This window comes from Aquarana catesbeiana, linkage group LG01, assembly GCF_042186555.1.
Source record: "Aquarana catesbeiana isolate 2022-GZ linkage group LG01, ASM4218655v1, whole genome shotgun sequence".
NCBI classification, from domain to species: Eukaryota; Metazoa; Chordata; class Amphibia; order Anura; family Ranidae; genus Aquarana; species Aquarana catesbeiana.
Genome location: NC_133324.1, coordinates 950,797,992 through 950,813,159, shown reverse-complemented (window position 1 = coordinate 950,813,159; position 15,168 = coordinate 950,797,992). Strand labels below are relative to the sequence as shown.

Here is a 15,168-nt window from a genome sequence, read left to right as displayed (position 1 = left end):
GTGTCGTAGGGCCCCCATCATATTTTCAAGGGCACCTGACCGTATGACCAAACCGTCGCTCCTCGCTCCTCATAACCTTGAGTGCAACATCTGCCGTTATAATTGAGGTAAAGGTGAGCTAGGAATGGAAAGTTCCTTCTGGTGGGGATTTGGTGGAGTGAAGTCCATCAATTGTCCTACCAGAAAACTATACAGTATCCTGATTGCCACCAGAATCCAGTATCACCAGACAAGTGTAAGGCAGCAATAGTGTTAGTGATCACCGTCAGTGGTGGCTGGCGGCAAACAACCACCCCCCCCCCCCCCGCTTGACCGGCAGCACCACCACCCCCTGCCCACTCTAGGTAGGTCATTGGTCGGCGGTCGGGTCACCCGCACCCCCACCCCCCCGGTCAGTCGGTGGGTCAGTCATCAAGTCCGGAATTACCCCCATCTAGGTTGCGTGCAGGCAGCGGGTTGGTTGTGGGCTCCTACTGGCAGCGAAAAGGTTGTGGGTTGCGGGCTCCTACGGGCGGCGGGTGGCGGGCAGCGGCTCCTGTGTCCTCTTCTGCATCACAGCAGCTTCCGCCGTGCGTCTCCTCCCTCCTCCCCCTAGGCATCCAATAGGATTGTCTGTTCTTCCAGCCAATCGGGTGATGGGCCTCAAGACCCGCTTCCTGATTGTCCGGGAGGAGGATCAGTGTGAGAATAATGAACATTCATTTGCTATTCTCACACAACTGGGTGCGCTCTTTGTTGAAGCCTATTAGAGCCTTTGGCTCTAATCACATGCTTAAACCCCCCCCCCATTGGAATCCATGGTACGGCAACCTGCATGTAGATTAAGGGGCTGGACGCATGGATAGGGAAGGGGGGGTGGCAACCTTGCGCCCCTGATGGATGGGCCACCGCTGATCACCACTGCACCAGTACAGTGTCAATGGACCAGTGCAAGCCAGCAACAGTGTACCTGATCACCACCACACCAATCTCAAAAAAAAGAACCCCCCCTATTGGAATCCATGGTACGGCGCCCTGAATGTAATCAAGGGGCTGGACGCATGGATAGGGAAGGGGGGGTGGACGGGCCACCGCTGATCACCACCACACCAGTACAGTGTCACCAGACCAGTGTAAGCCAGAAACAGCGTTCCTGACAGCTACCATACTGGTCCCAGTATCACCAGACCAGTGTAATGCAGCAACAGTTTACCAGATCACCACCGAACCAGTCTGAGAATCACCAGACCAAGCGTAAGCCAGAAAGTGTTCCTGATTGCCACCACACCAGGCAAGTGTTATCTATCAACAGTGTTCCTGATCACCGCCAAACCAGTCCCAGTATCACCAGACCAGTGTAAGCCAGAAACAGTGTTCCTGACAGCCGCCATACTGGTCCCAGTGTCACCAGACCAGTGTAATACAGCAACAGTTTACCAGATCACCACCGCACCAGTCTGGGGGTCACCAGACCAGCGTAAGCCAGAAACAGTGTTTCCGATTGCCAACAAACCAGGCCAGTGTAATCTATCAACAGTGTTCCTGATCACCGCCAAACCAGTCTGAGAGTCATCAGACCAGTGTAAGCCAGAAACAGCGTTCCTGACAGCTGCAATTCTGGTCCCAGTGTCACCAGGCCAGTGTAATACAGCAACAGTGTACCAGATCACCACCGCACCAGTCTGGGGGTCACCAGACCAGCATAAGCCAGAAACAGTGTTCCCGAATGCCACCACACCAGGCAAGTGTAGTCTATCAACAGTGTTCCTGATCTCCGCCAAACCAGTCCCAGTATCACCAGACCAGTGTAAGACAGCAAGCATGTTCCTGATCGCCACCACACCAGTACAATGTCACCAGACCAGCACAAGCCAGCAACAGTGTTCCTGATCACCACACACCAGTCCCTATGTCACCAGACCAGAATCAGCAACAGTGTTTCTGATCACCACCACACAAGTAGAGTGTCACAAGACCAGTATAAGCCAGGGACACTGCTCCTGATTGCCGCCACACCAGTCCCAGTATCACCAGACCAGTGTAAGCCAAAAACAGCGTTCCTGACAGCCGCCATACTAGTCCCAGTGTCACCAGACCAGTGTAATACAGCAACAGTGTACCAGATCCACACAGCACCAGTCTGATAGTCACCAGACCAACGTAAGCTAGAAACAGTGTTCCCGATTGGCACCACACCAGGCAAGTGTAGTCTATCAACAGTGTTCCTGATTACTGCCAAACCAGTCCCAGTATCACCAGACCAGTGTAAGACAGCAAGCGTGTTCCTGATCGCCACCACACCAGTGAAATGTCACCAGACCAGCGCAAGCCAGCAACAGTGTTTCTGATCACCACCACACCAGTCCCTGTGTCACCAGACCAGAATCAGCAACAGTGTTTCTGATCACCACCACACAAGTAGAGTGTCACAAGACCAGTATAAGCCAGGGACACTGCTCCTGATTGCCGCCACACCAGTCCAAGTGTTACCAGACCGGTGCAGCAAGCAACAGTGTTCTTGATCCCTGACACACCAGCATCAGCACAGCCAGTAACAGTGTCCCTAGTCACTGCCACACCACTCCCAGTTTCACCAGACCAGCAGACATGTGCAGGGCGAACAAAAATTGTTTTGTTTCTTTTTTGATTCGTTAGTTAAATAAATGTGTTTAGTTAAATTTGTTGCAATTGTTTCATTCATTTTCAGAATTTGTTTAGTTAGTTTCATATTCAAATTCGAAAAAATTCAACCGAATTCGAAGAAAAATCTGACCGCATTCGTAAAAAAAAATAGAAAAAACAGTATCGAATCGGTATTCAAATTCGAAAATGCATTCAAAATTTTTTCCATATAAATGCAGCTGCTGCATTAGGCTACTGATACTGTCTGACGGCTTCAAAAATTAGAACAAAATAGAATAAAATAGAAAAAAATATATAACCATCTTCCTAAATATGAATTTCGAATAGAATGAATTTGAATTCAAATAGAAAAGATTAGAACAGAATAGAAAATTATAGAAAAGAATAGAATAGAAAATAAGAAAATAGAATAGAAAATCAATAGAATAGAATAAAATAAAATAAAATAAAATAGAAAGAATATTACAGTTATATTCTTTCTATTTTATTCTATTCTATATTAATTGTTTTTCAATTATTTTCTATTCTATTCTTTTCTATTATTTTCTATTCTAATCTTTTCTATTCAAATTTGTTCTATTCTAAATTCGAATTTCTAGAGATTTTTGTATTCTTTCTATTTTATTCTATTCTATTCTATTTCCTATTATTTTGGATTCCATTGTTTCGAATTCTGTTCTAATCTATTTTATTCAAATTTGAAATTATTCTATTCGAATTTAGGAAGACAGTCATATTCTATTGTATTTTATTCTAGTCTATTAAATTATATTCTATTCTTTACCATTCCTTCATTTTTTACTCTATTGCTTTATTATTTTATATTCTATTTTATTGTATTCTTTTTTAGAAAACTGATTTCTAAAATTTATAATAATAAATATTATTAATAATATAAATGCAGCTGTTGCATTAGGCTACTGATACTGTCTGATGATTCAAAAATTAGAACAAAATAGAATATAATAGAAAGAAATATATAACCATCTTCCTAAATTTGAATTTCGAATAGAATGAATTTGAATTCAAATAGAAAAGTTTAGGACAGAATAGAAAATAATAGAAAAGAATAGAATAGAAACATAGGGAATGGAATAGAACATCAATAGAATAAAATAAAATAAAATAGAAAGAATATTACAATTATATTCTATTTTATTCTATTCTATATTAATTGTTTTTCAATTATTTTCTATTCTATTCTTTACTATTATTTTCTATTCTAATCTTTTCTATTCAAATGCATTCTATTCGAAATTCGAATTTCTAAAGATGGTTGTATTCTTTCTATTTTATTCTATTCTATTATTTCCTATTATTTTGGATTCCATTGTTTTGAATGCTATTCTAATCTATTCTATTCAAATTTGAATTTATTCTATTCGAATTTAGGAAGACGGTCATATTCTATTTTATTTTATACTATTCTATTAAAATTATATTCTATTCCTTACCATTCCTTCATTTTTTTTATTCTATTGCTTTATTATTTTATATTCTATTTTATTGTATTCTTTTTTTAGACAGATGGGTGAAGAATTCAACATGTTGATGTAACACCCTCCTAGTTTGGTCAAATAGGTGAATGTAGTTTTTGGCTCCTGCTGTAGATGGAGGAGCAGTAATTCTTTATTTTGGTCTGCTCAGGGCTGCACAGTCTGGGAGTTTGATTGCTTCCCTCTGCCTCTAGAAGAAGTTTCCAGAGTTTAGGGAGGGAGAATTCAAATGACCAGCCTGAATATTCATCAGGGCCCAGTCAATCCCTGGGGAGGTGTGCCAAGTTGGTGGCTGGGAAAGTGGTTAAATAGTTTGGAGCACTGAGGAGATTGCCTTTTTTCTCCCTCCTGAGGGAATGGATAACTGCTGAAAGGAAGAAGAAGGCTTCTTGTCCCAGGCACCCCTGAAGCTGGATTCTGAGCTACTTACAAAAGGCTACAACTATGCACTGATCCTGTTCCAGGATTCTGTGAGTAGAGCCTCCTACCCTGTTTCCCCGAAAATAAGACCTAGCGTGATTGTCGGTGATGGCTGCAATATAAGCCCTACCCCCCAAATAAGCCCTACCCTGTTTCCCCAAAAATAAGACCTACCCTGAAAATAAGACCTACAAAGACTTTAACTAGGGCTTATTTGGGGGGTAGGGCTTATATTGCAGCCATCACCAACAATCACGCTAGGTCTTATTTTCGGGGAAACAGGGTATCTGTTCTGCAAGCTACTTCATGGTCATCAGACATGAACCTATAAACTGTTCCAGTCTTTCCATATCTGTTCTGCAAGTCACTTCATGGTCCCCATGAACAAAAAACAAAAAAAAAACAATACCCAAGCTCAACTGCAAAATAAGCTTCTGATGGCTGAGAACCGGCACTCTGGCTATAGTGCTCCCGCACCCAGAAGATCAAATCCATAGTAAATTCAAGCCGGAAACTTAGTGTAATCTGTAAAATCGGAATCTTTATTGGCTACATACTAAAACACACTGGTAACTAACGCATTTCGTCTAAACGCATTCGTTTGATACTATTGTGTTTTAGCATGTAGCCACTAAAGTTTCTGATTTTACAGATTACACTGAGTTGCCGGCTTAAATTGACTACAAGGTAAAACAAGTACCGGGGATTTATGCTTTAAAGTAAAAAATATTCACCCATTCTGGACGGCTTTAAATTGTGACATGTTCAAATGTGTGAACAGACCTACTGATGAAAATGAAAAACTTTTTTTATGCAGTCTACGTATTTTAAAATCTCCCATCACATACAAAGGCCATAGCGGTTAGGAAGCCTACAGAGAGAGTTGGAGGACCGGGCACAGAAAAACACAGCATGCCAACGGGTTTTGGAGGATAGGATGACCATCGATGGTGGTGCAGCTTGGCAAAGGGACACAGATCTACAATCTACTCTTTCCTCCCCACCTTTACTGGGATCACGGCTCACCTGGGATGACTTTACACTGGCTGAAGGTCTCATTCAAGCTGTACATCTCCTCTTCTGTTAGCAGTAAGTTCAGATTGTCCTGCAATGAGAAACACACCAATTATTTCATACAAATACATGAAAATAATGTCTCCAGTTTCATATTCATATTCGGCATCCTTTCCCAGTTTGTTTCCTTGCTTTCTAGGTTTACAAAATCAAATTTATGTTACAGATAAGGTTATTTGTTTTTGCTTGTCTAGCACTAAACCTTCAGGGGCCGGTGATTGTTACTGGCCACCCAAGCAACAGTTCATTCACTCCAGTCTAGGGGTTGTCTGTTTGTGGTTTATTGCTGGTAAACTCAGGAACAGAATGGGGATTAGGGCATGGGTTACTCTGAAACGCTCCATGATAGTTGATGAACAGAGGACATTCTTTCTAGTTGTGGAAATAACTAAAAATGAACAGTCCAAAGCCCCACAGCTGCAGACCATGGGAAAAATCTTAGGCCATCTGGTTACCCCGTGCCAGTGCGTAACTATCGGTACCCAGCACAGTGTCCAGTACACACAAGGATCAGCTTGAGGTCACTACTCACAAGTCCCTCAGGATAATTGTCCCTTCCTAGATGCCTTCGGAACCAAAGATGGGGCTACTCTGGACCACATCCCTTGTGGTGTGGTTCTGCTGTCAATTCTGAGCAAAGTCCATTTGGGCCTTAATTCCTGGTCCACCCAAAGCTTAGAGCAGCTGTTCAGTCCATGGGCTGCCTGGCAGCAGCAAGCACCTCTGGAACCCTCCTAGGGAGAAAGAACCCAGCTCTCCAGTGTCTCAGACTATTTAGCTGGACATTTCCTATCCAGGCATAGACTGGCTTCCAATAAATAATCAGGCTGGTTGATTTGAATCTCCTGCCCTAAGCTCTAGAATCTTCTTCCAAAGGCAGAAGGAAGTAATCAAACTCCCAGCCTGTGAGAGCCTGAAAAGGCCAGAGCAAACGATTACTGCTCCCTTGATTACAGAAAGAGCCAAAACTACAGTTAACATGCATTGCGTTTAGGCAGCCTTTTGATATTGTTAACACACATAATGTGCACTGAGGTAATGCTCGTGCCTCCAAAATACACTGCAGTGAAAAAGTCCTTAAGGTTTGCTATTTAATCTGTTTCAGTGAAAGTGTAATGCCGCGTACACACGAGCTGATTTTTCAACCGGACTGGTCCGACACTCTATCTGACGGACTTTCGGCGGACTTCCGATGGACTTTCCGAACAAACGGACTTGCCACACATGATCACACCAAAGTCCGACGGATTCGTACGTGATGAGGTACGACCGGACTAAAACAAGGAAGTTGATAGCCAGTACCCATTAGCTTCCCTAGCGTCGGTTTTCGTCCGTCGGACTAGCATACAGACAAGCGGACTTTTCGACCGAACTCGAGTCCGTCCAAAAGATTTGAAACATGTTCCAAATCTAAAGTTCATCTGATTTTTGTCCGAAAAAGTCAGCTGCAGGTCCGATGAAGCCCACACGGTTGAATTGTCCGTCGAAAAGTCCGCTCGTGTGTACGCGGCATAAGTCTTTTTGTTATGTTCCTGTTAGTTTGGATGGCATCGTGGATCCCAACTGTCCTGGACTGGCTGGGATATTTCTGCATCTTGGACCTCAGTCCTGATGATACTATGCACCCCTTACACATTCACATATCTGGGGCCCTGTTATTGTTAAAAAGTGCTTCCAGGTTCTGATGAGGTCCCCACCCTCAGAACCCCACATCCACCAGGCCAGGGTTGTAGAGAAGAGTACCTTGTCCTCACCAACATGGGGACATGGTACCTGGCAAGGTATCCCCCATTTTGTGGACATGGGCCTTCTATGGTTCACAACATGCCAAACTGCATGCTCCTCAGTTAAGGGTCTGCTATAGATTTTGGGGACCTCACACTTTTTATTTCTTGTTTTTTGCATGGGGGCCCATAATTTTTTTTTTTGCTTGGGGTCCCCTTTGACGTCCATACCAGACTATATTCCATTCTTGTTTTTTGTGGTATCCCCCATTACCATCATCTAGGATAAGGGTCTGCTATGGATGCAGGGAATCCCCAACTGCTTTGTTTACAAACAGAAGAGGCTTGGAGCTGTAATTTGCCAGCAAGTTAAACTGCATTTTTTTCTTTTCAGATGTCAGTGTTGCTGTATTTGGTTGTATACATTGTACAGATTTTACAGATGTGCCATCCCACAACATGGGTCAGGGCATCCCCAAGGCATGTTATTTAAAGACACTTTGCATTTTTAATGTTTCACTTTAACTACTTGCCGCCCACGCTATAGCTGAAAGACGGCTACAGCGGGGGCCTTATTTGCTGGGAGGGCGTCCATGGGTGTCTGCTCGTCCCTGCGGGTCGCGCGCGGCGTGCTCTGTAATCACTGACTCTATGAGACTCGGCTGATCACAGATCCAAGTAAGGGGTGGATCCCGGTCCCTTACCATGTAATCAGCTGTCAGCCAATGGCAGCTGATCACGTGATGTAAACAGAAGATCGGTAATTGGTATTCTTTTTCCTCACGCTGTCAGCGTAGGGGGAAAAAAAGCTGATCACTGGCTTCTGTCAGACGGACATCAGTCCCTCACACAGAAAGCCGCGGCTGCATTTTCTGTGCCCACTGTGCCACCTCCCAGTGCCACCTATCAGTACCCACCACTGCCACCTACCATTGCCCACAGTGCCACCTACCCGTGCCCACAGTGACACCCATTAATGCCCACCAGTGCTGCCATTCGATGTCCATCAGTGTCTCATAATCAGTGCCACAGATCGTGCTGCCTATCAGTGTCACCTACCAGTGCCTACCAGTGCCACCCATCAGTGATCATCAGTGCCCATCAGTGCCACCTATCAGTGCCCTTCAGTGCCACCCATCATTGCCAACCACCAGTGCCCATCAGTGCCACCTATCAGTGCCGCCTCATCAGTGCTTATCAGTGCCATCTATCAGTGCCGCCTTATCAGTGCCCATCAGCGCCGCCTATCAGTGCCCATCAGCACAGCCTATCAGTGCCCATCAGTGCAGCCTCATCAGGGCACATCAGTGAAGGAGAAAAAATACCTGTTTTCAAAATTTTATAACAAACTATGAAACCGTTTTGGTTTTTTTTTCAAAATTTTCGGTCATTTTGCTGTTTTATTTAGCAAAAAATAAAAAACCCAGCAGCAATTAAAAAACACCAAAAGAACGCTCTATCTGTGTGAAAAAAATGATAAAAATGTCAGTTGGGTACAGTGTTGCATGACCGCGCAATTGTCATTCAAAGAGTGACAGCGCTGAAAGCTGAGAATTGGTCTGGGCAGGAAGGGGGTTTAAGTGCCCAGTAAGCAAGTGATTAAGAATTAATACACTCACTGCTCAACACGAAACAGAATTTTTTAAACGTTTTTTTGCTTTGGTACATGTCCCCTAGAGAAGTGCCCTACCCCCATGCAATTCATTTGACAATCCATTGCTCATTAGCCTAGAAAATGACAATAACAATTTTTTGACATTCAACTCCCTTTGAATTCAATAGGGCATGGATTCAGCACCCAAATTTTAGTCATGTTCTCCAAACCCGGCTTGAACAGAACCCTGGACATGAACTACTCTTGTGCCTGCTGCTTGCTCTGACCTCTGCCCTGACTTCATCCTGTTTCCTAAATCTAACCACCCTGCGCCAGCAACTGCTTAGTGGGGCACACCTGAGGGTGTCAGTCTCGTTCTGGGGATACTAGGGTCTCTGACCCATCACTCCTTGCTGGTTGCTTTGGTGAAGACCAAACTGTGACTTTTAATCTCTTTACCCTGGGGGAGCCCACATCACCTGCTAGGGGTGTCACCCGTAACATAGAGCACTTAGACATCTCTATATGGACCACTTAGAGTGCAATGTAGAGGCCACATAAAACAGTATGCGTAGACTGTTTAAATTTGTATACCAATATAATTAATAGGTAACAAAATGTATACATAAGCCATGAAGCTGTAAATATGGATCAATTAGAGCTGTATGTATGGACCAGGTCTACTGTATATGGGCCACTGAGAGCTGTATAAATGGTCCACTTTGAGCTGTGTCTATGAACAATTTAGAGCTGCATAGACAGTAAGGTCCAGTTAGAGATGCATATATGAACCAGTTATATATGGACCACTTAAAAATGTACTGTATATATGGACCACTTAGAGCTGTATACTGTATATGGACCAATTGGAGTTGCATATTTAACCACTTCAATACCGGGCACTTAGACACCTTCCTGCCCAGACCAATTTTCAGCTTTTAGCGCTGTCGCAGTTTGAATGACAATTGCGCGGTCATGATACACTGTACCCAAACTGAATTTTTATCATTTTGTTCCCACAAATAGAGCTTTCTTTTGGTGGTATTTGATCACTTCTGCGTTTTCTTATTTTTTGCGAAACAAATAAAAAAAGACCGAAAATTTTGAAAAAAATTAAAGTTTTGCTTTTGTTTCTGTTTAAAAATTTTGTAAATAAGTAAGTTTTCTCCTTCACTGATGGGCACTGATAAGGCAGCACTGACAGGCACTGATAAGGGGGCAGCGATGAGGTGGCACCAATGAGCGGGCACTGACGGGCAAGATGATGGGCACTGATATGCGGAACTCATGGACACTGGTAGGCGGCACTGATGGGTGGCACTGATATGCAGCACTGATGGGCACTCATGGGTGGCACTGGGTGGCACTGGTGGGCACTGATAGGCGACGCTGATGGGCACTGAAAGGCTGCAAAGATGGGTTCTTATGGGTGGCACTGATGGGCACTGGTAGGTGGCACTGCTGGGCACTGATGGGCACTGATACGTGGCACTGATGGGCACTGATACGCGGCACTTATACGCGGCACTGATAGGTATCCCTGGTGGCACTAGCAGTGGTAGGCATTGTAGTGGGCACTGATTGGCAGCTGCCTGGGCATTGATTGGCAGCTGCCTTTGCACTGATTAGTATTTCCCTGGGGGTCTAGGGGGCATACCTGGTGGTCCAGTGTGGCTGATTTCCCTGGTGGTCCTGGGCGGCTTCCCTGGTGGTCCTGGGTAGGATCCGAGGGGGGGCTGTGCTGATAAACAATCAGCGCAGATCCCCCCCGTCAGGAGAGCAGCTGGTCGGCTCTCCTCTACTCGAGTCTGTCAGACACGAGTGAGGAAAAGCCGATCACCGGCTCTTCCTATTTATATCGTGATCAGCCGTGATTGGACACGACTGATCATGTGGTAAAGAGTCTCCGTGAGAGACTCTTTACCTAGATCGGTGTTGCGGGGTGTCAGACTGACACACTGCAACAACGATCGCCGCGATGCGTGCCCCCTGGGGCGCGCAGCGGCTCAATATCCTGCGGACGTAATATGATGCCCAGTCAGAATATTGAAACCACTTTGCCGCCGTCATTCTGCTACATGGCGGGCGGCAAGTGGTTAAACTGAAGATGTATGTGGACCACTGAGAGCTATATATATACAGTATGGACCACTTAGAACTGTATATGAGGACAAGTTTTATATATGGACCATTTAGAGATGTATACACCGATCAGCTATAACATTATGAGCACTGACAGGTAAAGTGAAGAACATTGATTATCTGGTTACAATGGCATCTGAAAGTGGGTAGGATATATTAAGCAGCAAGTGGATATGTTGTCTCTGAAATTGATGTGATAAATACACAAAAAACGGGCAACTGTAAGGATTTGAGCGACTTTGACAAGGGCCAAACTGTAATGTCTAGACGACTGGGTCAGAGTAACTCCAAAACTCCTGTGAGGTGTTCCTGATCAACCAAAAGTGGTCCAAGAGAAAAAAAAAGGGCAAAGGGTCATGGGTGGCCAAGTCTCATTGATGTACATGGGGAGTGAAGGCTGGCTGTGTAGTCCCATCCAATATAAGAGCTACCGGAGCTCAAATTACTGAAAAACCGAATGCTGGTTCTGATAGAAAGGTGTCAGAACACACATTACATTGCAGGTTGTTCTGTATGGTCATGGTGCCCATGCTGCCCCACGTCCACAGCCAAAAATGCCTACAATTGGGCAGGTGAGCATCAGAACTGGACCACGAAGCAATGGAAGAAGGTGGCCTGGTCCGATGAATTCAAGAATGGTTTGAGGAACACAGCAACGAGTTTGAGATGTTGACAAGTCCGATCCATAGAGGCTGCACATTGCAACTTAGAGGACTTAAAGGACCTGCTACTGAAGGCTTGGTGCTAGGGACTACAGCATACTGTACCTTCAGAGGTCTAGTGGGGTCCATGCATCGACGGGTTATGGTGGGTGATTAAGATGTTATGGCTGATCTTTGTATATGGACCCCATGGAGTTCTATATGATGAATACTTAGGGCTTTATGTACAGACTGTACAGAGCTCTATGCATAGACAACTTAGTAATATGTATGGACATGTTTGGCTATGACATTTATTATCACGCTTTTTTTTTTTTTGCCAAGAATTCCATTTTATAGAATTATCACCATAAATGACATTCTGGATTGCTAACACCTTTTATATGGCTGGGTCATTAACATCAATAATATCATTGGATCATTAACATCAGGGTCAGTCCATAAATGGTTTGTCCTGTGTCTGGTAATTATCACTCGGTGACAGAGACACTCTCATTTGTGAACTCCTGTATGGCGTTTGGCTCTCCAAAAGGAATATATTTAATGCTGATATTAAATTGATGCATTGGGCTTTCCAAGAACCAAGGAACAATGTTAATGCACAAGAGGCTGTATGTAATTACAGTTATTTATCACAGCGAGCCATCTACTGTAGTGTCTCTATATTAGACCATGAAGGGTCAGGAGACGCATGGCTTGCAGTGATAAATTACTTTATGTACTTGCTTCCTGCATATATGTATACATTTAATCACACGGACTCCATAAACGAGTGGGGTGGGGCGGTCATGGCTCAGTGCCCTAGGAAGGAAATGTAATTATTCCTACATTATACTGAGGCCCATGAAGGTGTAGAGGTGTCAGGAAATCACATAACGCTAGCAGGAAACTATAGGAGGGGGAAGGTGATCTACTATTATTACTGTTTTTAATATACAGGATTTATTCCACACTACCATTTTGTGCTGCACTTTACAATATAAAGAGAGGCTGTACTGTTACAGTACAATTTAATATAAGAGGGTTAGGGGGGCCCTGCTTGTAAGGAGGTGTTAGTACAATTCTTAGTTTGGCCACTAGGTGGCAAACTCGGTTATTAATTGTGTGTAGGGTGATAGAGGGTGAGTTTGGGTCGAGGTGCAGAACAGTAAAGAGGTAGTTGCTTTTCCCCAAGATGGCACCGAAGGCGAAGAAGGAAGCTGTCCCTGCCAAGACTGAAGCAAAGTCTAGGGCTCTGAAGACCAAAAGACCGCGCTGAAAGGAGTACACAGTCACAAGAAGAAGAAGATCTGAACCACGCCTACATTCCAGAGACCCAAAACCTTGAGGTTGAGCAGGTAACCCAAATATCCAAGAAAACGTGCCCCCCCCACAAGGAACAAGCTTGACCGTTATGCCATCATTAAGTTCCCTCTGACCACTTAGTCCGCTATGAAGAAGATTGAGGACACTCTGGTTTTCATTATTGATGTCAAAGCAAACAAGCATCAGTTTAAACAAGCTGTGAAGAAGCTGCACAATATTGATGTGGCTAAAGTGAATACCCTCATTAGACCAGACGGTAGGAAGAAGGCATACTCCCTAATATGGGAAGTCTTGCTCCCGATTATGATGCTCTAGATCAGGGATCTCCAAACTATGGCCCTCCAGCTGTTGCGGAACTACACGTCCCATGAAGCATTGTAAAACTCTGATATTCACAGACATGACTAGGCATGATGGGAATTGTAGTTCCTGAACAACTGGAGGGCCATAGTTTGGAGACCCTGCTCTAGATGTTGCTAACAAGATTGGCATCATCTAAACCTGCTGGCACATGTTCTGTGGCCTAGCCAGTTCACACCCAAGTGGGAGGCTTCCTAAGCTTCCTAAGATTCTTCCTAAAAGAGATGGCATAGTCCCTGCACCTCCACAGGAACCTTTTCCTGACGCTAAGTGTTGTCCCTGCCAGATGGGGAACCTGTCCATACACTAGCCACTCATACAAAGCAAGCCAAACCTGAGAGCCAGAGTCTTACATAGACTCTGCCTTGCCCCAAGATGGATGCCGAGATCATGTGGGGTGCCAGCGTCCAATCAGGCAGCTACCCCCCTGGTGATTACAGGAAGTCATAGAGGAACCAAGTTCCTCACGACTTCTTCCCCTTCTGCACTGACGCTTTGTTTGAGCACCACCTTCAGTGGGGAGTCCAGACTGCACCTGTCTACAAGTGGAAGCCATTAAAGCGATTGGCAGAGATGGATGGTGGACATTGAGCATTGGTGAGGTGTATGAGTCTGGTAACTGCATTCATGAAAGACTGAAGGGGGGGTAGTCTGTTTAGAGGTAGCCCAGTGAGAATGAAGTTGCAATATTCGAGGCGGGAGATAGTCAAAGAATAAATTTGTTGTTTTTTGGTGTTGTAAGTTAAAGTGGCTGTAAAGGCTAAAGGTTTTTTACCTTAAAGTGGAGCATCAATCTTCCCCAAAAAATTAAGTCAGTAGCTACAAATACTGTAGCTGATGACTTTTAACACAAAGACACTTATCTGTCCAGGGATCCACAGCCGTCCTTACCCGAGCCAGTTCTTCACTGGGCTTGGGGTCTCTAACTAAGGGAAAACGTGCCGTGCTTTGTGATGGGTCCCGCAGTCTATTGGGACCTGTGATGTGTCCCAGAAGGCTGCAGGTGAAGGGGGGTATGTGTGAATGTCTGCTTGGATTGCCTATGCGATCTGGGTGGAAGTGGGAGCGGGTACCTGTCCAAACCAGGTACCTGCTGCCCCCACAAAATACTAAGTGCCAGATGTTAAAAAGAAGGGGAGGAGGCTAGCAAGCAGAACATCCTCTTTTGGGTGGAGTTCCCCTTTAATACATTCTCTGCATTAAGGTAAAAAACCTTTTAGGTACACAACCGCCCCCCTGCCCCCTTGCCCGCTTGCCCCCCTGCTTACTTACCTGAACCCAATCTCAGTCCAGCACTGTGCCTCGGTCCGGGCTGTATGCATCTATTAACACACACACACAGTGTGGCTCAGCCCCGCACCCTGGACTCAGTGAAAACAGCAGAAGCCATTGGCTCCTACTGCTGTCAATCAATTCCAGTGACAAGGGTGCGGGGCTGAGCCACACTGTGTGTGTTAATAGATGCATACAGCCCGGCTGGGTATGGAACATACACAAGTACTCCTCCTAGCAGCTGGTTTGCTTGAGGCAGGTACTAGGAAGGTAGGAGAAGCGAGGAGTGCCAGCGGGGGACCCTAGAAGAGGAGGATGAGAATGCTCTGTGCAAAATTTTTGCACAGAGCAGGTAAGTATAACATATTTGTTAATAAAAAAAAAATTACAATCACTTTAAGTTTTTCAACAGAGGTTAGGACAGCAAAGTTTAGCCAATGATTGGAAGTGGGGAGAGGCAGGATAGGCTTTTCTAAAGAGTTGAGTTTTCAGGCATC

General features: G+C 44.7%; 1 protein-coding gene across 2 annotated transcripts in view; it reads right to left on the bottom strand.

Moving 5' to 3' along the window:
* The window catches only part of PHF24 (PHD finger protein 24), a 280,864-nt gene that overhangs the window by 35,675 nt on the left and 230,021 nt on the right, over window positions 1–15,168 (bottom strand). For both annotated transcript variants that reach the window (XR_012240591.1, XM_073611431.1), the window contains exon 4: window positions 5,565–5,643. Coding sequence is in view for 1 of the 2 variants with exons in the window: in XM_073611431.1 (XP_073467532.1) it covers window positions 5,565–5,643 (79 nt within the window). In the remaining variant the exon portion in view is untranslated. The remainder of the gene's footprint in view (window positions 1–5,564; window positions 5,644–15,168) is intronic.